Below are 26,862 nucleotides of genomic sequence, written 5' to 3'. Positions count from 1 at the left end.
TCTCCCTACCATAAACCTCTCTGGACTAGGTAACAGTAATCCGGTCTCTTCCGGTCTCATTCTGTAAAAGAGGAGGAAACAAGTTGTTGTTATTGTTTAAATTCAGTCTTGTAAATGTTACTGGCAGGAATTCTACACTGTGTCCCTTTAAGACAAAAGACAATGGCCTCAAGCATCTCAGGATTTATGGTTATACCAGAAAGCTGGATTAGTAATGTAGCAAGCTCTGTCAAACCAGAATTTGAGCAAACTAAATGAAGGCTCCAGAAAAATAGCTGGAAGTGTAGCCTGACCCGAAACCATATTAAGATATGATCTGAAAAAACCTATGACCTACTGGAAACCATATTAAGATATGATCTGAAAAAACCTATGACCTACTGGAAACCATATTAAGATATGCTCTTAAAAAACCTAATAAGTTAAGTGATTTTATGAGCCCTGTTTTCTTTTACATCACGTGTAATCAGGCCTGATTTATCACTTGCTCCGCAAACAATGAGTTTCAAAAGCCATACTAGGAATTCTCGGACTACAAATATTTTCCTTGATATTCTTACAAGCTCACTCATCAACGACGAGTAAATAAATCTGCAAACGATCCAATTGAGGATCTAAACTCGAAAATACTACGAAATACTTTAGATACGGTTGCCCCACTAAAAACAAAAGAAATACGCAACAAGAAACTTGCTCCCCAGTACACAGACAAGACTAGAGCACTCAAGCAAGCCTCCAGAATATTGGAGTGAAACTGGCGCTCCACCAACTTGGAAGTATTCAGACTAGCCTGGATAGACAGTACACTACAATACCGAAAATCACTCACATTTGCTCAATCAGCTTATTTCTCCAACCTGATTGAGGTGAACAAAAACAATCAAAAATGTATCTTCAATACAGCTACAAAGTTAACAAAAAAGCAATGCTCAACAAGTGAAGTGGGTCTTCAGTTTAGTTGTAATGACCAGATGTCTATGGGGACACTTGAAATTTTTGATACTGTATTGCTCGACACATTCACTAAATTTGTAATGAGTTCTAAACCCACAAATTGTCAGCTAGACGTGATTCCAACAAACTTACTTAAGGAGCTATTTCCTCTGCTAGGTCTGTCAATGCTGAACATAATAAACTGCTCCCCTTCCTCCGGATGTGTACCAAACTCACTTTGACAAGTCAAAGGTATGTTTTGGTGTTCCTCAAGGCTCAGTTCTGGGCCCATTATTGTTCTCACTATGTATGCTGCCTCTGGGGGATGTAATCCGGAATCACAATGTCATCTTTCACTGTTATGCTGATGACACACAGTTTTATATTTCAATGAAGCATGGAGAAGCCCCAAAATAAGCTACTTTGGAAGCATGCGTTTCAGATATTAGGAAGTGGATGACAGAGAACTTCTTGCTTTTAAACTCAAGAAAAACAGAAATGCTAATTTTAGGGCCGAATAAACAAAGATCTTTGTTAGCAGAAATTTAGTTTGTGGAATATATTAAACACTTTGAGCAAGCAGCTTACTACAGAAACAGTTGTCAGGCCAACCATGTATGCCATGTGTAGATGTATTGATTGTATAAGTTAGTGAACTGTTATAAGCTGTTGTAACCAATGAAGCAGAATATTAATTGTTTGTAATATGAGCTGAAACTGAAGGAGCAAGTAGGAGAATAGGAAACCCTGTTCAAGCGGTTGCCGGGGAGAGAAAGATTTAGTATGTCTGTTTTGTGAGAAACAGGTCACAGGTCAGAGACACACACATAGTCGGACAGACAACACAGAAACCAGAAGGGGGGCAAGGGGGTACTTGCAGTTATCCTATAAGGAATAGAACTGGGATTGGGCCAAGGGCTTACTTGCTTTGTAAGTTAAAGCCTCTATCTTTTTGGGCAGAGTAGAAGTATAAAAATGATGTTTTGACTGTTGATCCTTAGACATTGTGCGGCGACACTTGTCTCCAGAAGCTTCTGTAATAAATGGATATACGATACGGTAATTGACCTGACTCCTGGTGTTTTATTCTCCTTTCCAACAAACCAACTCGGGGAAGTGTTAGACTTCAACAATTTTGGGGGCTCGTCCGGGATTGGAAAGAGGAGAAGGAATTCGATCTGGTCCAGACAACCTACGCGAGATTCACAGGTTCAGAGCCGGCTCATGATAAAGGTAAGCAGAGCCTGTTATATCTAAATGGGGGGACTGGAGGGCAGTAGCCGCCCGAGCCGTGTCCGCCCAGGCTATGACTGAGATAGAAAAAGGGGCCGCCACTAGGCGGAGCCCTGACGACACTCCTTTCAGTCAGGTGGTCGGGCGCATAGCCACGGCCCTGAGGGAATGATTTCCCTTGCCCACTGGGGCCCCGATGCCCAAGTTACCTTGGGAAAAAGAGCAACACCCTAGACAGTATCTAGAAGCATGTAAAGAAACATGGACCAAACACACAGGGCATCACCCGGGGAAGGGGGGTCTGCAGCAGGAGTGGTTTAGAAGGGCAATGATGGCAAATCCTGACTTGCCGGGTAGTGAATCACACGTATGGGAAAGACACATAGTGCATCATTTACAGAGGGCTAAAGATGAGGAGACAGAGAAAGACAAACAGATACAGGAACTGAGAGAGAACCTGTTGCGCTTACAGCTGGGTGAAGCCAAAGGGAGGTTCAATGAAGGGAAAAAGAAACACAGACAGATGGCAGCCCTAGGCTCAGGAGAACCTGACACACCCGATTTATACCCTGTTCCCACATAGGCACCCCAAACTCACAGTGGCCGGGGGGCATTCACCGCGCCCTATCGACCAGGGACTCCGAGGGGAGGTTATGGTAGGGGGAGGGGGCGGGGTAGAGGCAGAGGGGCTCCAGGAACCCAAGTCCCATACGGAGCCTGCTTTGCGTGTGGTGACCCGAACCACTGGTCCAGAGAGTGCCCACAGAACATTGCAAGGGGCAGAGGATACCCAAACCAAGGGGCAGCTCCAGTTCCTAACCCACACGCCGTCCCACCACCTAGTGCACCTGGACAATACCCACTCTCTTATGAGGGAGGGTGGGACCAGGCGTGACGGTCTACAGGGAGGGGAGGGGACAGCGGGGGAAGGGCAGACCCTATGCTGTCCCTGAATGTCGACGGGAAGGACTTCCCCTTTCTGGTTGACACAGGTGCCACGTTTTCCACCATCACCGCCCCTCCCGTCACAGGACTACTATCCTCCAAGACAGTGGAAGTTGTGGGGTTTGAAGGAGTGGGACAGACTTTGCCAGTGACATTTCCTCTTAAAACGATACTGGGTAAACAGGCCCTCAGCCATCCGTATGTGGTGTCGGCAAACACACCAGTGAACTTATTGGGGTGAGACTTGTTGATAAAACTGGGGGCTAATATCTTATGTTCTCCAGATGGACTAACAGTCACGTTACCAGACGGGACATCGGCGGTGTGCGGACCTGAAACCACATGCAAAGGGCAGTACCTGGTACAACCGGTGAAGGGTGAAATAGCAGAGATATACTGGGGACTATTGATACCGGAAAAGCCGGACAAACAGGGTATTTTGTCCCAGTACTTCAAGTGGAGGCCGTGGATCTCCCTCCTCGAGCCGTACTTTCCTCCGCCAGACCCCCCACATGTAACCCTATTTTATGATCGACAGGGCGATGAGGTGTATAGAGAGGGGTTTGGGGATGTAGTGTGTGGGGACACGTGGCAGGTCGGGTCTAAATTCATATATGTAGGCCCTGAAGGGGTGGCGGCAGATGTACAGTTGACAGAGGAGCAGGATCAGTGGTACATGTTGGCGGAGGAGTCCGTCCCGCATGTGTCACTGGCCCTGCATCCTAAACACCAAGCAAAAGACCTGGGGCCCATGGTTAAAAGGGCAGTCGAATGCACTGATTGGACACTCCCTCAGGCGCCAAACGTATGGTACTCACACAGCTATAAGACGTAAAAATGGTTCACCTGCATTGACCTGGCTAACGCTTTTTTCTGTCTCCCACTAGCAGAGGAACTTCGTGATATTTTATCTTTCACACATAGGGGTCGGCAATGGCGATACACGACGGTGGCCGCTTGCATCCAAGCTACGATGACGGTCCTCACCAGACTGGCTGAGAAAGGGTTCAAGGTGTCAAAAGAAAAGCTACAGCTGGTAAGGACGCAGGTCTCCTTTCTGGGTAGAGTAATCTCGCAGAAAGGAGCGGGGCTTTCCCCAGCTCACCGCACAACCATCCTCCACCATCCTAAACCCACTACTGTTCAGGAAATGCTATCTTTCCTGGGGCTCACGGGGTACAACCGCAATTACATCCCAAACTATTCAGGGCTCACAGAGCCACTTAGAGCGCTAGTTAAGGAGCAGGGAATGCGTAAACTTAAAGCCACTCTCAATTGGACTTGCACGGCCGACCAGGCCTTCATTTTGCTGAAACAACAACTAGCCACCGCAGCTGATCTGGCCATACCCGACTACACAAAACCTTTTTTTCTAGATGTTTCTGAAACAGGTCAAGGCATGAACGGGGTCCTGTTTCAGAAAAAAGGGGGAGAAGGCCTTGAGAGAGACGAACTAGTGAGACATCAAAAGGGGGCTTCCCCACAAGAGAAAACAATTTGGCAACCGAGAAGAGCAACAGAGACGAGAGGGCTCTGGAGAGGGCCAGACGGTAGAGTAATACTTCCACCAGCCATACGGGGAGATACATTTGCAGAAGCCCACGGGTTGGGCCATGTAGGGCCAGCACAGAAGTTGAGGAACTTGTGCCATTGGTGGCACCCGTTTAGGGTAGACATGGTACGTAACTACACTAGGACATGCACCATCTGCACACACCACAACCCAAAACCGACGATCAAACCTGAGATGGGGGCGTTCCCCATGACGACGAGACCTGGACAAGAGATAGTGATAGACTACACGGACATGGGGGAAACTGTACGGGGGTGCCGCTACATATTAGTGTGTGTGGACATGTTCACAGGGTGGCCAGAAGCCTGGCCGGCAAGAAGGGAGGACAGTCAGACAGTGATCAAGTGTTTAGTGAACCAGTACATTCCCAGACACGGCTTCCCAGAGAAAATCAGGTAAGACAATGGGACTCACTTTAAGAACAGTGATTTACAGAAGGTAGAGAGCTTATTGGGCCTAAAACATGCTTTTGGCACTGTGTACCATCCACAGTCCCAGGGAAAGGTAGAAAGGATGAACCAAAACTTAAAAAACAAGTTGGCTAAGATATGTGCACAGACTAAATTGAACTGGGTGGATGCACTGCCACTGGCACTCATGACGATTCGGTGCTCGTTAAATCAGACCACTGGGTTCACCCCATACGAGCTGCTGATGGGGAGACAGTTTCCAGGACCAGCCGCGGGGCCTGCGGTCCCGGAAGGGGACAAGTGGCCCAAAGACCACAGAGTGTATTTTGATGAATTGGGAGCTCTCGTTTCAGAATTCACCAACAGAGTCGGAGAAAGGAGGGACCTGCACCCGCTGGACCAGAACCTGCCCCAGGCGGAGTGGGTGTTGCTGAAGGTCATCAAGCGAAAGTGGTCAGAGCCAAGGTGGACGGGTCCTCATCAGGTGGTGGAGAGAACGAGCCATGCGGTCCGCCTGAGGGACAAAGGAGAGACGTGGTACCATTGGAGCCAGTGTACACCAGCGCAGGAGCCAGGGAGGTCGCTAACCGACCTCATCAAACCGGGAAGGAGGAGCTTTCCCCAGCGTGGACGGAAGAAGGACCAACACCAGTCGGACCGGTGCCAGGAGCGGACCCCAGGACACGGCGGGACTACGAGCGAGTGAAGGAGACAAAGGACGACGCCAGGGGAATAGACTCTTAGGGGAAAGAACTGAGGAATACTGTAACAAAAGGGGGTATAGGACACCGAGTGGCTACCACTCGTACCAAGATGACAGGGTTACAGAGAAAGGTCTGGGGAGATGATAGTAGAATGAAATGGTATATGGGAATTGGTGGAATAATGATGTGTGTTGTATGTTGTTACAGGTTTCCCAGGTTGGCATCGGGTCTTCATTCCCCCAGCGAAGAGGTTCGCGACCCCACCTGAGGACACCTGTTTGAGGAAATTTGGGGGATTGAATTGGACTATGTCAAGGGGTCGCATACGAGCATTCTGGGATAGATAATCCGCTGGAGGAATGGATGACCTCGATGTTCGGCCAGTGGAGAGGTTTGATAATGTCTGTTCTTTTATCGCTTTCTACATTTGGTGCTATAATGGTTACTTGTGGGTGTTGTTGTATCCCATGCATAAGAGGGCTTGCCATGAGAGGGATCTCTACAGCCATTGAGGAGGCTCCAGGACCGCCACCAGGGATGCTGATGCCTCTACTGGAGCAGCATGACCCGGGAGAACTGGAGCTTGGCGAATAGGGGTGATCTCTCTGGGGAGAGATCAAAAGGGGGAATTGTAGATGTATTGATTGTATAAGTTAGTGAACTGTTATAAGCTGTTGTAACCAATGAAGCAGAATATTAATTGTTTGTAATATGAGCTGAAACTGAAGGAGCAAGTAGGAGAATAGGAAACCCTGTTCAAGCGGTTGCCGGGGAGAGAAAGATTTAGTATGTCTGTTTTGTGAGAAACAGGTCACAGGTCAGAGACACACACACATAGTCGGACAGACAACACAGAAACCAGAAGGGGGGCAAGGGGATACTTGCAGTTATCCTATAAGGAATAGAACTGGGATTGGGCCAATGGCTTACTTGCTTTGTAAGTTAACGCCTCTATCTTTTTGGGCAGAGTAGAAGTATAAAAATGATGTTTTGACTGTTGATCCTTAGACATTGTGCGGCGACACTTGTCTCCAGAAGCTTCTGTAATAAATGGATATACGATACGGTAATTGACCTGACTCCTGGTGTTTTATTCTCCTTTCCAACAAACCAACTCGGGGAAGTGTTAGACTTCAACACATGTCATATTGAAGACATGCAGGCCGAGCTCTAGAAAAAAAAAGTGTTTGACTTGATTTCCATGGGCGGGCACATTTATCATACTTACCAATGTGGAATAGTAACTTCTGCACGAGGGACGGAAACCAAATACTTTTAGTATGGCTTACTGAGGCTATTTAATAGCAAAATATACAGCTGTTAATCAAATCTGAAAAACCGCCAAGCCCAAAAGTTGTGGAACCAGAAGCACACCTAATATTGCCTCCAGGGCATATGTAATTGCAAATGAGCCTGCTGTTCAGAGGGAAGTTACTGTTTCTGATTGTATTGTTCCAGTTTTGGATACAAAATATATTGCTAGATCTGAGTATATAAAGCTGACGGCACACTGCATTGTTTTAGCATTATGTGACAGTCAAAAGGATAAGAGACAAAGTTGCTACACACACATCCACAAAATCTTACCTAAGAGCTAGTTATTTCCCACTTATTGCACAACAAATAAGTAATCCGCACCTTGTCGGTTTGTACAGTGATTGCATAATTCACTAAACGTGTGCCGCCCTATAAATGCTTCAAGGAAGCAGAGGGAATTGACTATATACATCAGGAGCACAGGGTGTTGGTCACAGAAGAGTTTACAGATGGAACAACAATGGATATGGTGTCTGGCCATTCTCATGGTCAGTGTTCACTCTGATGCAGAAGGTAACAAAACCTGTTCATATTTATTTTTCCAATTAATTTAATCTAAAGGCTGTGTCCAGTAAATTTTAAGGGGAGAGTGTGAAAGTCAGCAAGGAAATGCACTGCAACTCCATAAGAGTAAGAAGAATCATATGCAAAAGGCACTTCTGTTAGACTGTTATTAGTGAACATAATAACTGAACATGCTAATATTCAGAGAAAGGTGATTAGCTGAATGTCATAACTGCAGTGACTATCATAGCCTAAATGTCCATTAGCCACTTTGTTAATTGGTTATGGTAATGCTTGTATCATTACGAACATTAAATCAATTCAAGCCGTGATTTAGTTTGATGTTCCATTTAATATAAAATCATAAAAATTTAACAAATGACTGATGTTGTTACCGTGGTGCTGAGTGATGGTTCAGATTGAAAATATTCCTGTAGTGGTAGCTGTAAAGTGTCATGGTGATAGTGGTAAGAAACCATAAGCTCCCATAACCAAGAACAATTAAAACTTACCACACCGGGCCATTTATCACAAAAACCCACTTCAAGACATAAACGTGACCTCCACCTGGTGCCCTGGAAGAGTGAAATCCCAAAACAACTAGGCTATACAACACATGAAACGTATGTAATATGTAAACAAATGTGTTCTCTGATTCCAGTCTCATTATCCCAGCATATGGATGATTTCATCAGCGTGGTGGAGCAGGTGGAAAACAGAAATGCTGGACTAGATCCATTAGCTGTTTTGAGAGGCCTGCGCAGGGCAGCCGGTCATACAGATGAATTCATTCAACACTTCTTGGGCACTATCAAGGAGGACGGCATCTCAGAGGTACCTGTCATGGACTCCCATGTCTCAGATTTCATTGGTAGGGCTTTGCTCCACAGTGTGACAGAGAAGGGCAGGGAGGAAGGGGTGGTCCTTACTGCTGATGGCACAACGGTTGCTGTGAGCCCAGTCCTGCTGGGTATTGAAGCTGGGCTACTGCCTAAGGCAAGGTCTCATGTCCGTGGCTGGTATCCGCTCACTCTGGCCAGGAACCTGGGCCTGTCCTTCCAGCACTACCACAGATCTGTCCACTCCCAACGCCTGGGCCCTGACGGATGCTGGGACAAGGTGACTTCGCCTCAGGCCTTCACCCTTTCTGACAGGCCTTCCTTTGCAACTGATGCCATGGTCAACGGGGGTATGGACGGTATGATTCTGGGCAAGAAGGTCTCAGCTCAGTCGTGGCGTCCTCTTAAGCTGAGCAGCCTGCTGAGGGGGTACTACTGTCACCGCCTGGACAGGGAAGGACTGGACGCTGCTCCCCGCCTCATCAGCCGCCTACGCCGAGAGAACTTCAGGAAACTGGTCAGACCTTCAATCCTACAGAAGCAGGTGGTGAAATCCCTGGTGGTACATCAGAGACTGATCCACAACACTACCATGTTGTCTCAGGAAAAGAAAGAGCTGACAGCTGTAGTCAAGGAAGGGATACAGGAATTTGTCCACAGATACATGGGTAAGTAATTCCAACAGAATATGGAGAAATTGGAGATGAAAAGGGTTATTGTAGCCCAGGGAAGACTGAAAAGGAAAGATCAACATTTATTGGAAACATGTTGACTTTGAGACAAGAAAGTATGAATCATAACAATAATTATCACGTTGTTTTGTTGTTCTGAAAAGGACATAATTTGGGGTTCTACATGCCTGGTAGTATATATTGTAAGAAAAAAGGAGAGGATGAACTAAATCTCTTTTGATCTCCCTGTACATAGAATGTCCAGCCATCATCCCACGCTGTCACTGGGGGGCGGAGCCATATCGGGGAACTCCCACCCTCCTGTCCCTCCCCCTCTCATTCATGTACATCCACCATACTCACACCCCCAGCCAGCCATGTTTGTCTTTCCAGCAGTGCTCTGCAGACATGAGGTCCATGCAACGTTTTCACCAGAATGACCGCGGATGGGATGATATTGGATACAGGTATCATACTGAGGTCACATGACATGCTTGGCAAAGGGAAGACGGTTAAATATGAATCACTCATCCTTTGCTGATGTGTCCCTCCAGCTTTGTGGCAGGCTCTGATGGGTACCTCTATGAGGGGCGTGGGTGGCACTGGCAAGGGGCCCACACCAAGGGCTACAACTCCAAGGGCTACGGGGTGTCATTCATCGGTGACTACACCTCCAGCCTGCCATCACAGCAGACCATGGAGCTTGTGAGAGATCGTCTGGCATCCTGTGCTGTGAGCGGTGGCCGACTGACAGGCAACTTCACTATTCACGGGCACAGACAGCTGGTTAAGACTTCCTGCCCTGGAGATGCTTTATACTCAGAGATCGGAGGCTGGAAGCACTTTGGGGTAAGAAAACAGTATCTGTCTGTCTTTGTATGGCTTATCTTTTAAGTAGTCACTTCATGGACTAATTATTGGGTTACGAACTCACCATCTAACCTTGCTACGGAGTCATACATTACATGCAAATGAGGGCTCAAGCCAGACAAGAAGCCCCGCCTTCCATGTTGTGAAATGTGGGCTTGGTTCTCAGCACTCTAATCCTTTGCAGGCCTCAGGAGTTTCTCAGGTTTCAGGCTTTTCTAAAGAACAATCCTTTTTTTCCTTGGAATATATAAGTAGCCAGTTTTAACGACATCTTAACTGTCCATTTAAGGAAAGTGTACTTGACCCACTGAACATGTGGCTGAAACTATTGATGTAAACACATTGGAGTGTCATATACTTCAGCATGCCTTTGCGGCAGATCTGCCCTGAATGCAGAACTTAATGACTAGTTGACTCAATGGAAAAGGCGGAGATTTTTGAAATGGCCTGAATGGCCTGAATGTTCTAGGACATTTGACCAAGGTTATTGCTGTCCCTAACCCTTACTTTAAGCCTTATCTAACTCTAGCCTTAACCCATGCCCTAATGTTTAGAATGAATAGAGATTTCAGAGCTGGCAGATAAGCTCCGCCCCTTCCCATTCATTTTTATTTCAGTGCATATCTGCCTCAGAGAGAAGTTTATAAAACACACGACTCCTTAAAACACACCCAATCATAGGACAGTCACCCATTTTCTTTTTCTGTAGTTGGGGAATACCCTACTGATTTCTTACAGTTTTGAGATGGACTGGCCATCTCAGAAAAAGCATTCCAGATGTTTTGGTTGCTATTGGTCCCAGCTTCTCCCATATTTCCTTATGTCAATGACAAGCTGAAAGCAATCCTTTCACGTTGCTAAGCAAAGGTTAAAGTCATAGAGCTGGTTGATGTGGAAGTGATGGAGCTAGTTTAAAATTGCCCATCCTCGGGAGCCAGTTTCCTCTGTTCTTCCTAGAGAATCGCTCCTGTCGAGTCCCACACATGGTTGCGCTGCAGCTGCGTTGTTGTGGGGTCAGTTTCTATTGGGATTGGATTTGGAAAACGTTGAATATCTCGCTACAGAGAGGACACTGAAGAGCACTAGGAGCAGGGAGCTTCCTCAGAAATACAGATGCTGCATTTGCAACTTGTCATGTGGACATTGAGGCCACAACCCCTAGGTAGGGCGGTTGGGAAATCATTGGAGCCTGTGGATCTTAAGATTCTCTCCTACTAAACTACCCCAGTTATGGCTCTGGTCACAGTTAAGTGCATTGGTTTTCTCCACGTGTTGTCGACCCATCTTGTATGGTTTTTGCCAAAGGGACACTGCACTTCAACTTATACGCCTGAAGTCATGACTATGACCTACACAGGATGCCAACCTTCCAGCTATTAGTTTTTTTGCCTACCGTTGTTTCGGTGAAAAGACCAACAGAGGTGACATGTTGTGTTCCCGGTGTGTGCGCGGTGCACACAACTGACCAAAACCAAATATTCCATTCATGAAACTAGCTCTTTGTCTGCTTAGCTCTTCTTAGGGGACTGTCTAAGTAGTGTGTCTTCTGGGCCCAGTTGTTCAAAAAGTTTAATCTGGATCAGAATGATCTGGATTTGGAAATCCCATTTTTTTGCAATCCAGGATTAGGTAAACTATTTTATTTTCGTGCTAGTTTTTCAAAACAACATTGGATTGGATCACCCTGATCCAGAAACAAACTTTTCAAGATGACCAAATCTGGATTACCTGTGCTCTAAATGGGACTACATATCCCAATATAGGCTACTAGCTATGTAAAGAACCGCAGGTAGAATAGCCAGCGTGAGGTGACTTCAAGTGGACATACTTGAAGACAGAAAACAGCACAATAAAAGAGTACAATCATCCCCTTCCATTTTCAATTTATTTTAAACAGCCAGATCCTTCATCTGATCCCCAACAAATAAATAAAAACAAACAAATATACATTATTCAGAAATACATTGTGGATATTTTGAACACATTTTAAATCATAAAAAGGCTAAATATCCAATAGTTAACGGAATAAGGAACATTCAGAGATCTTCATTTGTGGAGATACCAGCATTTTGAAGCCCTGCTTTTAGGAGCCAGATATAGAGTGTGGCTTTGGTTTGCTGTAATTGGTTAAAAGTGAGTTGTTCCTCTGCAAGATTAATATGTACTTCTGCCGTGTTGGATTCTCATTTAAAAAGTGAATTCTAGGCATCATCATATTTGTTTGTTGAAGAATGCTTCCAGCCTCTTTTCTGAGCTCCTGTGGCAGTAACTACAGGCTTGACCAGTAAGGATCCACAGACTTCAATGACTGATTCATCTCTGATGACTGTCTCATTGTAATTAATATGCAGTGATGAATGACAGTTATAATTAAACATATTTTTGTTTGACATTGACAACTGTTTGGGGGATTCTTTTATGGGGACAAAATCATATTTAACGTTACAGTTCTGAAAGGCTTGATAGGTAGCCAAATGTATACTTTATCATTGTAACAAATCAAGTGCAAAATATGAATAAATGTATATAATGTATACTACATGAGGCGAATCCACCCTTCTGCTGGGATAAGGATAATCCAGATTTCATGGATCAAAGGGATCCCCATCCTACTGAAATGTTTTGGACAACACATACTGAAGATTAGATCCAGATCAGTACAAAGATATATTACGTATTATGTATTACGTGATCTAATCCGATTTCAGAATCCTTCTTTTTTTTTTTTTTTTTTTTACAACCCATTTTCAAGAAAATATCCAATCCGAAAGCCGAAATCCGCTCAGATTACTTCAGAACAACTTGGCCCAGGACTGTCGAGGCATAAGATAATAACGGGCAGGGTTTGGCCCACAGGGTGCCCGCTTACTCCACTAGGGTGATTGTGCTGGTTATTTGTGCTGTGGTGCGCTGGGCATCACCTGAGATTGTTGCACCGTTTAATTGCCTAGACGGCATAGCTCCCAGTCCAGCCCATAATCTGCTGTTATCAGGGGCAGTAGTGGGCCACTGGTGTGTCCAGATGTACCCATTGGTTAGCCCTCCATGGACCGCCTCATTCAGTGTTCAGGGTGGCCAGTTTGGGCGCGTTATTGTTTGTTTCCTATAAAGTGTTGTACTCAGCTGTGATTTATCATTGGCCATGAAAGAGATTATGAAATAATCTGTTGTCTGCTCTTTTAAGTGGGTGCCATCATAATGTGTCGTAACATGTCTCCTCGTCCACCGTTCCAGGTTTATAAACATAATGTAACTTTATCATGCAGGTAATCAAGACTAAAGGTCCACAAACTAACTTTTGTTCTTTCCATTTCCTCTAGGTGGTTCAAAACTGAATACAGGGTGAAAGGTGAAGAGTACAATATTGGCCAAAGTGTCATAGAATAAATGTAATGTAATGTAATTCTAAAATGCCTTTTTGTAAACATGCCAACAATGTATGAAAAAGACTTGCACCAAAAGTGGAGGTACTTTTGCTGACCTGTTCAGGTCTGCTCTGCTATACAGTTACTGGAGGTAGTGGTCAGACAATAAGAAGGCACGTGGATTAGGTCAGAGAAACTCCTCAGGCTTGAAACTGCAGAACCAGAAAAAGACCTGACATTGCCTTCAGGACAGGTGGATTGAATCACCAACCAGCCTTCTAGCTTAACTACACTCATATCCAGTTACCTTGTTAAAAAATAAGGTTATTACAAATACAAAAAATGATTAAGTATAACCCTTAAAATGTATTTACAACCACATTAGAAACCCTTCTTTGACCCTATTATTTAGAAAAGTGTTGCTGTTTTCGGTTGTTTTATTTTCCCCTTTTTTTTGCTGTTATCCTCCTGTAGCTTTCTGTACTACAGCAGATTTTTGCTCTGCAGTGTTTAAAATACCTTTTGCCACAGGCCAATCCAGCTGCCTAAAAGCTCCCCCATTCAATCTTTTGCCAGGGTCCTTGTGAGTTTAAAGTCATGGATGGATTACTGCATGTATCAAACTGTTAGTACCCCTGGATTCGCTGTGTAATGCCAGTAAATAGGGCTATGAAAACACTACTCAGTCTAGGTACACTCTATATGTGGTTGACAGAACGTGGCATTGTTTAAAGATTGACTTAATACAGAATAAAAAGGAAATAAGACTTGAGTTGTATAGTTGTCTAAGTAACTGAACATACATCCGCTGTCTTAACCGACAGCTGCATATTTCCCACTTACAGCACAACAAACAGGTCAAAGTGATCGGTACCGTGTCTGTTTGTACAGTGATTACATAATCCTGTAAACGCGTGTGCCGCCCTATAAACGCTTCAAGGAAGCCGAGGCAGCTGACAATACACATCAGGAGCACAGGTTGTTGAGCACAGAAAATAGTTTACGGATGGAAAAACAATGGACATGGTGTCTGGCCTTTCTCATGGTCATGGTCAGTGTTCACTCTGATGCAGAAGGTAACAAAACCTGTTCATATTTTTCCAATTAATTTAATCAAAAGGCTGTGTCCAGCTTATCTCTAAGGGAAGAGTGCGAAAGTCAGCAAGGAAATGTACTGCAACTCCATAAGAGTAAGAGTAAAATGCAAAAGGCACTCTTTGTTGGATAGCAGTTAATAAACAAAATTACTCAACATGTTGTTTGTCTTCAAAGGAAGGCGATTAGCTGAATATCGTTACGTATGTAATATGTAAACAAGTGTGTTCTCTGATTCCAGTCTCATTAACCCAGCATATGGATGATTTCATCAGCGTGGTGGAGCAGGTGGAAAACAGAAATGCTGGACTAGATCCATTAGCTGTTTTGAGAGGCCTGCGCAGGGCAGCCGGTCATACAGATGAATTCATTCAACACTTCTTGGGCACTATCAAGGAGGACGGCATCTCAGAGGTACCTGTCATGGACTCCCATGTCTCAGATTTCATTGGTAGGGCTTTGCTCCACAGCGTGACAGAGAAGGGCAGGGAGGAAGGGGTGGTCCTTACTGCTGATGGCACAACGGTTGCTGTGAGCCCAGTCCTGCTGGGTATTGAAGCTGGGCTACTGCCTAAGGCAAGGTCTCATGTCCGTGGCTGGTATCCGCTCACTCTGGCCAGGAACCTGGGCCTGTCCTTCCAGCACTACCACAGATCTGTCCACTCCCAACGCCTGGGCCCTGACGGATGCTGGGACAAGGTGACTTCGCCTCAGGCCTTCACCCTTTCTGACAGGCCTTCCTTTGCAACTGATGCCATGGTCAACGGGGGTATGGACGGTATGATTCTGGGCAAGAAGGTCTCAGCTCAGTCGCGGCGTCCTCTTAAGCTGAGCAGCCTACTGAGGGGGTACTACTGTCACCGCCTGGACAGGGAAGGACTGGACGCTGCTCCCCGCCTCATCAGCCGCCTACGCCGAGAGAACTTCAGGAAACTGGTCAGACCTTCAATCCTACAGAAGCAGGTGGTGAAATCCCTGGTGGTACATCAGAAACTGATCCACAACACTACCATGCTGTCTCAGGAAAAGAAAGAGCTGACAGCTGTAGTCAAGGAAGGGATAAAGGAATTTGTTCAAAGATACATGGGTAAGTAATTCCAACAAAATATGGAGAATTTGGAGATGAAAAGGGTTTTTCTAGCTCAGGGAAGACTGAGCCCACTTGAACAAAAAACTGAGCGACCTTTGTAGAATTTTAGCAACCAGGACAGAGTTTTGCCATTGTTTGTTTGTGTCTGATGGAGAAGATGGAGGGTGCAGCCTTTGAATAACAGAAGCCTGTGTAGCTTCTGTTAAACAAAATATAAATTGTATTTTAGAATGCTTTTTGTATGCATCCACAATCAATTCTGCTTAATAGATGTTGTGAATCACTGTTCCATTATCCCTGTGGAAATCTGAAATGACAGGTGCATCTAAATAAAATTACAGTATCGTGGAAAAGATTTTTTTTTTTCCATAAATCGAATCAGAAAGTTACACCTTCATATATTCTATATTCATTAGACAAAGTGAAACATTAAGCCTTTTTTGTTCCTATCTTGATTACCGCTTACAGCTCATGGAAATCTAGTATCTCCAAATATTATAAAAGACTTATAATATAATGACAATAGTCAGACTTGTTCCCAGTGCATGTTGGACTCCGGCAGGGCTGCCCTTTGTCGCCGGTTCTGTTCATAATTTTTATGGACAGAATTTCTAGGCGCAGCCAGGGGCTGGAGGGTGTCAGGTTTGGGGACCACACAATTTCGTCTCTGCTCTTTGCGGATGATGTTGTCGTGTTGGCCCCTTCAGACCAGGACCTTCAGCATGCACTGGGACGGTTTGCAGCCGAGTGTGAAGCGGTGGGGATGTGAATCAGTCCCTCCAAATCCGAGGCCATGGTCCTCAGTCGGAAAAGGATGGCTTGCCCACTTCAGGTTGGTGGAGAGTGCCTGCCTCAAGTGGAGGAGTTAAAGTATCTAGGGGTCTTGTTCATGAGTGAGGGAAGGATGGAACGGGAGATTGACAGACGGATCGGTGCAGCTTCTGCAGTAATGCGGTCAATGTATCTGTCTGTCGTGGTGAAGAAAGAGCTGAGGCACAAGGCGAAGCTCTCGATTTACCGGTCAATCTACGTTCCTACTCTCACCTATGGTCATGAGCTTTGGGTCATGACCGAAAGGACAAGATCCCGGATACAGGCGGCCGAAATGAGCTTTCTCCACAGGGTGGATGGGCGATCCCTTAGAGATAGGGTGAGAAGCTCGGTCACCCGGGAGGAGCTCAGAGTAGAGCTGCTGCTCCTCCACATCGAGAGGGGTCAGCTGAGGTGGCTTTGGCATCTGTTTCGGATGCCTCCGGAACGCCTTCCTGGGAAGGTGTTCCGGTCCCGTCCCACCGGGAGGAGACCCCGGGGAAGACCTAGGACACGCTGGAGGGACTATGTCTCCCGGCTGGCCTGGGAAGGCCTCGGTGTCCCCCCGGAAGAGCTAGAGGAAGTGTCTGGGGAGAGGGAGGTCTGGGCATCCCTGCTTAGACTGCTGCCCCCGCGACCCGGCCCCGGATGAAGCGGAAGAAGATGTATGTATGTATGTATGTATGTATGTATGTATGACTTACAATACAGAAATGTCGACCTGAGAAGAGCTATGATCAGCTAATTAACTCAGAGTCTTCAGTACACACAACCACAATCATGGGGAAAACTGCTGACTTGACAGTTGTCCCGAAGACACTCATTGACACCCTCCACAAGGAGGGTATGCCACAGAAGGTAATTGCTGAAAGTGCTGGCTGTTTGAGAGCGTTGTATCAAAGCATATTCATGGAAAGTTGACTGGAAGGGAAAAGTGTGGTAGGAGAAGGTGTACAAGCAACAGGGATGACTGACGCCTTGAGAGGATTGTCAAGCAAAGCCGATTCAAGAACTTGGGGGTGCTTCACAAGGAGTGGACTGAAGGCTGGAGTCAGTGCATCAAGAGCCACAACACACAGACGTGTCCAGGTAATGGGCTACAAGTGTGGCATTCCTAGTTTCCAGCCACTCCTGAACCAGAGACAATGTCAGAAGTGTCTGACCTGGGCAAAGGAGAAAAATAACTGGACCGTTGCTCAGTGGTCCAAAGTCCTCACTCCAGAAGAAAGTAAATTTAGCATTTCATTTGGAAATCCAGTCCCAGAGTCTGGAGGAAAAGTGGAAAGGCACAAAATCCAGTCCAGTGTGAAGTTTCCACAGTCACTGATGATTTGTGGTGCCATGTCATCTACTGGAGTTGGTCCACTGTGCTTTATCAAGTCCAGAGTCAATGCAGCCGTCCACTGGGAGATTTTAGAGCACTTCATGCTTCCATCTGCTAACAAGCTTTATGAATCTGCTGATTTCCTTTTCCAGCAGGACTTCCATTCTCCAGTGCCAAAATGACTTGTAACTGGTTTGCTGCCCATGGTATTACTGTGCTTGATTGGCCAGCCAACTCATCTTACCTGAACCCCATAAAGAATCTATGGGATCTCGTCAAGAGGAAAATGAGATACATCTTACCCAACAACAGAGACAAACTGAAGGCCACTATCAAAGCAACCTGGGATTCCACTACACTTCAGCAGTGCCACAGGCTGATTGCCTCCATGATGCTGCATTGATGCAGTAATTTGTGCAAAAGGAGCCCCAACCAATTATTGAGAGCATAAATTAACATACTTAGGAAATCTTTGCAGGTGTTAAGTTAATTAGCTGATTAGAGCTCATCTCAGGTCGACATTTCTGTATTGTAAATGTTTTATTCTAATATTCTGAAATACTGGATTTTTTTATTTCATGAGCTGTAAGCCGTAATCATCAAGATTGAAACAAAAATGGCTTGAAATGTTTAACTTTATGTGTACTGAATCTAGAACATGGTGTCACTTTTTGATTTGAATTATGGGACAATAGATGTTTTTTTTTAGATGCATCTGTACAGTAAAAATATTCTACATGACCATTTCAGCCTTGATTGCGATGTGTGGCTTGGAGCTCAGTGGGCAATGCATATTGGCTGTGGTGGGAAGTGGTACTGCCAGCAGGACTTTTCATATCTTAAAAAAGATATAAAGAAAAAAGTTAAGGATATCAAATGCTGAAAACAAATTCTCTCTTGATCTCCCTGTATATAGAATGTCCAGCCATCATCCCACGCTGTCACTGGGGGGCGGAGCCATATCGGGGAACTCCCACCCTCCTGTCCCTCCCCCTCTCATTCATGTACATCCACCATACTTACCAACCCAGCCAGCCATGTTTGTCTTTCCAGCAGTGCTCTGCAGACATGAGGTCCATGCAACGTTTTCACCAGGATGACCGCGGATGGGATGATATTGGATACAGGTATCATACTGAGGTCACATGACATGCTTGGCAAAAGGAAGACAGTTAAATATGAATCACTCATCCTTTGCTGATGTGTCCCTCCAGCTTTGTGGCAGGCTCTGATGGGTACCTCTATGAGGGGCGTGGGTGGCACTGGCGAGGGGCCCACACCAAGGGCTACAACTCCAAGGGCTACGGGGTGTCATTCATCGGTGACTACACCTCCAGCCTGCCATCACAGCAGACCATGGAGCTTGTGAGAGATCGTCTGGCATCCTGTGCTGTGAGCGGTGGCCGTCTGACTGGCAACTTCACTATTCACGGGCACAGACAGCTGGTTAATACTACCTGCCCTGGAGATGCTTTATACTCAGAGATCACAGGCTGGAAGCACTTTGGGGTAAGAACACAGTATTTGTCTATCAATATCTGAGAACAAGACAAGGCGACCATGTTTGATCATGTGCTTGTTTCATTAACCAGAGGGTTTCATTGACCACTGTGTTTCATTAACCAGAGGATAATGGGTGATGTCCTATGATTGTAAAAGGGGCAGTATGGGTACAGGGTAAAACAAAGCATTACATATGTCCAGAGGTTGTATATGATTGTGAAAGGTACAGCATGTGATGGGAGCACCAACAGCTCTGACGTTTTGGCTTGAAGTTACTAGGGGAAATAAGCACCGTCCTTACATCCCTTAGCAACCACTACAAGTCACACCTCCCTTTTCAGGCTAACTGAGCCTAGAGAACCCAAAGAGGCTTTCTGTTGCGCGTATATGTGGAATATGATATGTAAGCCATTACAGAGTAAAATGTACCCGTTTATGTTAATGAAAAGCAAAGGTGATCCCAAACCAATCATGGGCTGTCACCGATTTTGTTCTGTAGTTGGAGAATCCCCTACTGATCAGTCACGTGTTATTCAAGATTCAATGCGCTTTGCAAAGACCCCAACTTTTACCATACTTCCTGATTTCATGAACGAGCTGAAGGCCATCGTTACACTTAGTTAAGCAAGCTTTGAAGGCAGCATCAAGATGGATATCATGGAGGAGGCAGTGCTTTCTCAAAATGTCCCAGGTAGACAAGAGGCCAGAAAGCTACAAAGTGGAAAGGGTGAATCATGAAGCTAATTGGAGGAGGCACCTCAGTCTTTAACAAACCACTTCGTTTTTCAGCATTCCAGCTGCAAGGTGTCCATTGCAACATCCATCAAACTCTAACCTTCCTGTTAGTCTAACAGATCAGGGTTCACTATGCAGAAGTCCTTGAATAAAATCACGCCATGGCTCATTTGATCCTGTGCTCAGAAGCAGCTTGACGAAAGGTGGTTTTTGAACAAAGCTATTGTACAAAGCTATTGTAGGCACAATAAAGATAGGAATCTTCCCCACAGTCAGCCATTTTGTTGTCGACAGTGGTGCGTATAAAAAAAACATTCATAACTGAAAAATGGAGCAGCGTTGACTTAGCTCGCAAAGATGGGGTCTTCATCCTTCCCTCCTTATCCTGTGGGGCCGGCCACCTGTTGCCTCCAAATGTACCTCATGTGCAGTGTCGCACTGGATGTTGAAAACACTTTCATGGCCGTACAAACATTCACTCCAAGAGGAGGTTTGTTTCTGAGGCCTCTCCGTCCTTTCTGACGAGGGGTCCAGGTGATGCACTGCACCGTCATAATCATCATGGTCCGTGTCCTTCAGTGTCCCAGCTGTCCAGTTTGGGGCCTGATTTTAGGTCTCCTATAAAATGTTGTACCAAGCTGTGGTTTACCATTGGGTGTTATTAATTCTGCATTGGCACAAATGACAGTGTGTAACAATAAGGGGTACTTAATGCTCTCTCCTTTAGGGAAACATCACCTAAAGGTATTAAGCAGGTAACAATTACATGTTTTTGTTATTATTTTGTTCTACGCCTCACTGTCCTGAACTTTTGTTCTTTCAATTTTTCCCCAGGTGGTTTAAAATACATGGTGAAATGTGAAGTGACTGCCGTGATCTACACCAAAGTGTTGAAAAATAAATGTAATTTTGAAAATGCCTGTAACGTTTGCCTTTCATTAACATGCTATGCATGTTAGAAATTGATAAATGATGAAGATGTCAAGGAATTCAGGTATTTTTATCGGTCAGTATACATCAACTGATCATCTAATTGTTTTCAAACGCAGCTCACTAGTGTCACCTATAGTACGATGTCAAAATAAGCACAGAAGGCTTTTGGTTTTATTTTGATCCAACTCAAGGTGGCATAAAAAGAAGAAACAAGGCAAGCCTAGTTCAGCCGGCCCGCTATAGAAAATGTTGCCATCTTGAGATTCAAACCAGGGTCGCCCACATGAAAGGCTGTGTCGTTAACCACTACACCATGGAGCTGTACCTTTGCCAGATGTCAGTAAAGCATCTCGTCTCTATCCTGAACAAATCCTTTTTTGCCACAAGCCGTTTTAATAGTTAATTGGCCATTCATGAATGACATTGATACAGTTTTGAGCATAAGAATTGAGCAATTGCACAAGAAAGTCAAAATATAACCGTAAACTGTTTTATTTCAGGCTTGTAATAAAAAAATGTAGCAAAGTTCTCTTCTATACAGAATAATTCATAATGTCTAGAAAATGTTCTAAACATTTCAGAAAATAATGGATTTACCTATTTTTACTATGCCTGGAACAGAGTGTTGAAAATATAAAAATGTATAGAACCCAACCTATCTGAAAGTCATATTTGCTTTCATTTACACTATACAGTACATTAACACCATCTAAACACCCTGAAGACAACACTCTGTAAGAATTTGGGAATTGAAGAGACCAATTGCTGTAGTTTTGAAAGTGAAATGTTCCCATTCTTGCTTGATATAGGATTTCAGCTGCTCAACAGTTTGGGGCCTCCTTTGTCATATTTTTCATTTCATAATGCGCCAGATGTTTTCAATGGGTGACAGGTCTGGACAGCATGCAGGCCAGTTTAGCACAAAGACTCTTTTACTACTGAGCTATGGGTGTTGTAATATGTGCAGAATGTGGTGTTGCATTGTCTTGCTGAAATAAGAAAGGCCATCCCTGAGAAATATAGTCTGGATGGTAGCATATGTTGCTCCAAAACCTGTACATATAGTTCAGCATTAATAATGCCTTCACAGATGTGATAGTCACCCATGCCATGTGCACTAATGCACTCCTATACCATCATGGATGCTGGCTTTTATATATTAGGGGTTTATGAATGTATTTTATAACGCAAATGTCCTTGAATGGTATTTCAGGAAGCCATTATAATTGTTGCATGTTGTATTTTGCACAGTGGAAATGTCTTTCCATCTCCAATAAAAGTGCAACATTCATAATGCATCATTAACTCTACAGATATTTTATGCAATTTCAGAAATGAATGTTTCAGATAACTACGTTTGGACATAATGTGGACATAATTTACATATTATTAACCAATAAACGAGCCACAATACTTTTTTATACTTTGATAAACATATTCTTGTTCTGTAAAAAATAAAAACAGATGAAAAAAATAGACTGAATGTTAGTTTAAAGTTAGTTTTAAGTCATTCTCTGAATTCAATGAGTCATAAAAATATCTAGCCTACCATCTCCAAAGTGTGCCCATGGTAAGTTACTTACTCACCCACTAAGAGCCCAGCACCAAGCCTTCTTGTTAACAAAGTCATTGATAATGTCTTTAAACTAAGTCATTATTAGCAAACAGGGCAGGACTGTTTAATCGGCCTTTGCACATTGTTGAGCAAAGATAGAAGTTTTAGCATGCTGAATGCATTTTCTCCACCTTCAACTAGTAGAGTGGAGAAGAGCACAGTTAAAAAACTCTGTTATGCTACATCTTATAGATAACCCCTAGACCTCCTGATTGTTATCTGATAATATTTAGATAACAGGTTCACCTCCAGTATCCTCAGATTCAGAGAGTGGAGCTGCACTGGCATTCCCGTTTCTGGAAGAATCTGGGACTGAAGAGGCCACAGACTGGGACATGTTAACTACTAGCTAGCTAGCTATCATAATTCAATCCAAAACATATTTCGAGTGGTATAACCACTATCAGAGGTGGTTATAAACTCCTTAACTTTCCAAACTGAGTTTAATAGAATTCAGCGCAAGCAACGTCGTGTAACTAGGTGGCGCAAGAGATAAAAGCAAGAGATAAAAAACAACGGGCACGCCAAGCAAATGCTGCAAAATGTAAAAACACTGAACAAATGTTTAGACCGCGAAAGGCCAAGCTAAGTGAGGGAGTGAGTCAGCAGCCCAAGATGCGGCAGTACCAGAGGCGTCAGGTGCAAGCAACTGCATTTTTGACATTTAGAAAATTTTAATATCCACAACATATTGTTTTCATTTTTCTAAAACCATTATACATTTGGTATTACTGTTAGCCAATATATAGGCTATACACTCACCTAAAGGATTATTAGGAACACCTGTTCAATTTCTCATTAATGCAATTATCTAATCAACCAATCACATGGCAGTTGCTTCAATGCATTTAGGGGTGTGGTCCTGGTCAAGACAATCTCCTGAACTGCAAACTGAATGTCAGAATGGGAAAGAAAGGTGATTTAAGCAATTTTGAGCGTGGCATGGTTGTTGGTGCCAGACGGGCCGGTCTGAGTATTTCACAATCTGCTCAGTTACTGGGATTTTCACGCACAACCATTTCTAGGGTTTACAAAGAATGGTGTGAAAAGGGAAAAACATCCAGTGTGCGGCAGTCCTGTGGGCGAAAATGCCTTGTTGATGCTAGAGGTCTGAGGAGAATGGGCCGACTGATTCAAGCTGATAGAAGAGCAACTTTGACTGAAATAACCACTCATTACAACTAAGGTATGCAGCAAAGCATTTGTGAAGCCACAACACGCACAACCTTGAGGCGGATGGGCTACAACAGCAGAAGACCCCACTGGGTACCACTCATCTCCACTACAAATAGGAAAAAGAGGCTAAAATTTGCACGAGCTCACCAAAATTGGACAGTTGAAGACTGGAAGAATGTTGCCTGGTCTGATGAGTCTCGATTTCTGTTGAGACATTCAGATGGTCGAGTCAAAATTTGGCGTAAACAGAATGAGAACATGGATACATCATGCCTTGTTACCACTATGCAGGCTGGTGGTGGTGGTGTAATGGTGTGGGGGATGTTTTCTTGGCACACTTTAGGCCCCTTAGTGCCAATTGGGCATTGTTTAAATGCCACGGCCTACCTGAGCATTGTTTCTGACCATGTCCATCCCTTTATGACCACCATGTACCCATCCTCTGATGGCTACTTCCAGCAGGATAATGCACCATGTCACAAAGCTCGAATCATTTCAAATTGGTTTCTTGAACATGACAATGGTCAAACACAGTATTAGTATGGTGTTCCTAATAATCCTTTAGGTGAGTGTATATTTTAAACGAAGGAAAAGAAATGGCCAAGAGAAAAATGCACTCATCTAAATATGCACAACATGTTTTATGTGGATCAAATGCAATAATAATGTCTTATTTTTCTGTTCTGTGTATTAAAGCACCCACAGGTGACACAGGGCAAGAGATGGAGGCTGCTGTGGTGACAGGATGCAGTGGAGATACTTTGACAGGTGCAGCAATGCACCTGTACACAATAGACTATATGTTAACAGGGTTATTATATGGAAATTAGTTTATTGAATTTATTTTCATTATTGACTATAGTTAACTGATTATTTTTCTTTTGCAACATCAAAAAGCAGATGCAGAAACAGAGAGAAGTAAGGAAAAAGAAAGTAAGGGAGAAGTCGGAGGCAGGGTCAAGGAACAAGATGGATATGATTATTTCAAATGTCCTCAATCTAAAGACCTGGAGATTTTTAAACATTTTCATCCACAACAACCAGTTGGTATTTCTAATGTGAATGTGAAAAAGGTTTTTCACTGCAAGGATGGATCGAACAGAAAATCGCTTACATATTGTAAAACACAAACTCCCTATATTGTACAGTCTGCCTTGCATTTTCAAAGCCTGGGAATGAGAATGCATTTGTTAAGGATGGCATGAAAACCTGGTCACATGTGCACCAAAGGACAGAGGAGCATGAAAGAACCATTGCTCACCCAGATTGTGTGGATGCGTACTTTCTCAAAGCCAGCAAGGCAGACATAAAATCTCTACTCTTCAATCAACAGATGTGTGAACAAGGGCAACAAGTGAGAAAAAGGCGATTGGTCTTGGAGAGGGTGGTTGATGTTGTTAAGGTGATTGGAAAGCATGGTCTGAGTAACAGAGGCAAATCTGAAGCTGCCTATAGCTTGGAGAATCAGGCATTGATCATGGCAACGTCCTTGAACAGATTTTGCTTTTAAGCAAATACTAAGTTTGTCTAAATGAACACGTAACTGCTTGCATCTCTAAAAGTAAAAGGCTTCATGAATCTGGGGGGAAATGTGGAAGAGGGTCACTAGTTACCTTTCTCTCCAAGACAATGGTTGAATCAGTTATTGAAACCATCAGCCATATGACAAAGGAACAAGTGGCAAAAGAGGTCAGGGAAGCTGGTATGTTTTCAGGCCAGATAGACACCACTCGAGACATCACATCCAAAGACCAGTGTAGTGTCATTGTCCACTACGTTTCAGATGTTGTCCGTGAGAGACTTCTTGCTGTGGAGGACTGTCAGGATTCATCTGGGGAAGCATTCGTTAAACTGCTTAAACAGGTCCTGGACGACAACAATTTGAATATTGAAAAATGTGTTGGCAATGCGACTGATGGAGTATCTAACACGCAGGGAAAGTACCAGGGATTCTCCACTCTACTCTCAGCACACTCAATGACTCAAGTTAATGTCTGGTGCTATGCACACATTCTGAATCTAGTTTTGACTGACACTACTGCCATTGTCATTCCATCTGTTACCCTCTTTTCTGTTTTAATTGTTGTGGCAGTATTCATTCGAGACAGCTACAAGCGGATGAACATTTGGGAGGGAGGGAGTGATGACCCTCGCCACAGACACCTGTCACCAATAGGTGAAACACACTGGTGGGCCAAAGATGTGGCCCTGAAAAAAGATTTTGGGTCATTTGGGAATGCAGGGGAATGCATTGTTTGTAGACCTAATTTTAATTCTAGAGAAGATTGGAAATTACACAGCAGTTAAGCCCACAGTGCGAGTTAAAGCAAAAGGGTTTACTGAGTGTCTGCTCAAGTACGAGACCATTCTCACGGCCCAGGTTTTCCTGAGAATTATTATTATTATTATATAGCTTATTTGTATTAAGCAACTGTACACGGGTCCTGGGCCGGTCTGCATTTTAAAGTCTCGGGCGGTTTTTCGGTCCCAGTCCGACCCTGTGTCAATCCATTACATTTAGAGAAAGTGAATGTTATATTCATCATCAACTACATTATTTTGGTTTAAAATATTAATTAAAGTGAAAAATAAATACTACTGCGGTTGGTGGGCGTCCCTTTGGTTAATGCCTGGCAATGTGGGTGGATTGATTTCCTGCCTGTTGGGCCTTGTCCGGGGCCTCCCCCGTGTCTAATGCACTGTTTTAAACTTAGGAGGACATGAGGTCTTGGCCACACCTCCGGAGTACCAGGCTTGATAGACTCGTTACTGTCCCTGTCCAAAGTCCTCCTGGTTGTGTTGCAGATCAAGACGATACCTGACGATTTCAGCTGCCGCTCTGTTTTTCCTAGCCACTGAAAATGCAACACTGTTGTTTTTTGCTCCTTGGGGTTTAAGGGCCAGGTGTTTTGTTAAAGCACTTTTTGTCAACCGCTGATGTAAAAAGGGCTTTATAAATGAATTGATATTGATTTGATTGAGATAAGGTCCTGGTCAGGCCTGTAGAATTTAGTGATCTAAATGAGGCCTCCACTCCTGGTTACACTAATGACCATATCCTCCATGCCTCCCGTGTTAATACACCAAATATCTATTTACACTCACATAAATGAACAGGTTTGTGTCTTTTGAGGCTTTAGTCATGAATGCAGGCTTCTTGATCACTTTTCATAGCCACGATTTACAGGCCCTCTGGGCTGTACACAGCATTCCTCAA

General features: G+C 44.3%; 1 protein-coding gene across 4 annotated transcripts; it reads left to right on the top strand.

The window, feature by feature from the left end:
* Nucleotides 1–7,521: 7,521 nt before the first annotated feature.
* Nucleotides 7,522–20,837, top strand: pglyrp6 (peptidoglycan recognition protein 6). Of its 4 annotated transcripts, none has more exons than XM_029123706.2 (5): nt 7,522–7,628; nt 8,281–9,126; nt 9,386–9,596; nt 9,684–9,978; nt 13,320–14,350. In XM_029123706.2, the coding sequence occupies exons 1-5, from the start codon at nt 7,565–7,567 to the stop codon at nt 13,332–13,334; spliced, it is 1,431 nt and encodes a 476-aa protein (XP_028979539.2). In that variant the 5' UTR covers nt 7,522–7,564; the 3' UTR covers nt 13,335–14,350. The 4 variants fall into 4 exon arrangements, with proteins under 4 accessions (XP_028979539.2, XP_034151494.1, XP_019906095.3 ...); XM_020050536.3 differs by lacking the exons at nt 7,522–7,628; nt 8,281–9,126; nt 9,386–9,596; nt 9,684–9,978 and adding exons at nt 14,701–15,546; nt 18,600–18,810; nt 18,898–19,192; nt 20,756–20,837 and having other exon boundaries at nt 13,338–14,440; XM_034295603.1 differs by lacking the exons at nt 9,386–9,596; nt 9,684–9,978; nt 13,320–14,350 and adding exons at nt 18,600–18,810; nt 18,898–20,837.
* Nucleotides 20,838–26,862: the final 6,025 nt, after the last annotated feature.

The sequence above is a fragment of the Esox lucius genome, chromosome 11, assembly GCF_011004845.1.
Source record: "Esox lucius isolate fEsoLuc1 chromosome 11, fEsoLuc1.pri, whole genome shotgun sequence".
NCBI lineage: Eukaryota > Metazoa > Chordata > Actinopteri > Esociformes > Esocidae > Esox > Esox lucius.
Note: the sequence above shows the minus strand (reverse complement) of the source record. Positions and strands in the feature narration are given on the sequence as shown.

Coding starts and splice junctions, on each gene's coding strand:
- pglyrp6 (XM_020050535.3), top strand. CDS start 14,371: ATGGAAAAACAATGGACATGGTGTCTGGCCTTTCTCATGGTCATGGTC. Junction 15,547..18,599: donor ATTTGTTCAAAGATACATGG/GTAAGTAATTCC, acceptor CCCTGTATATAG/AATGTCCAGCCATCATCCCA. Junction 18,811..18,897: donor TGGGATGATATTGGATACAG/GTATCATACTGA, acceptor GTGTCCCTCCAG/CTTTGTGGCAGGCTCTGATG.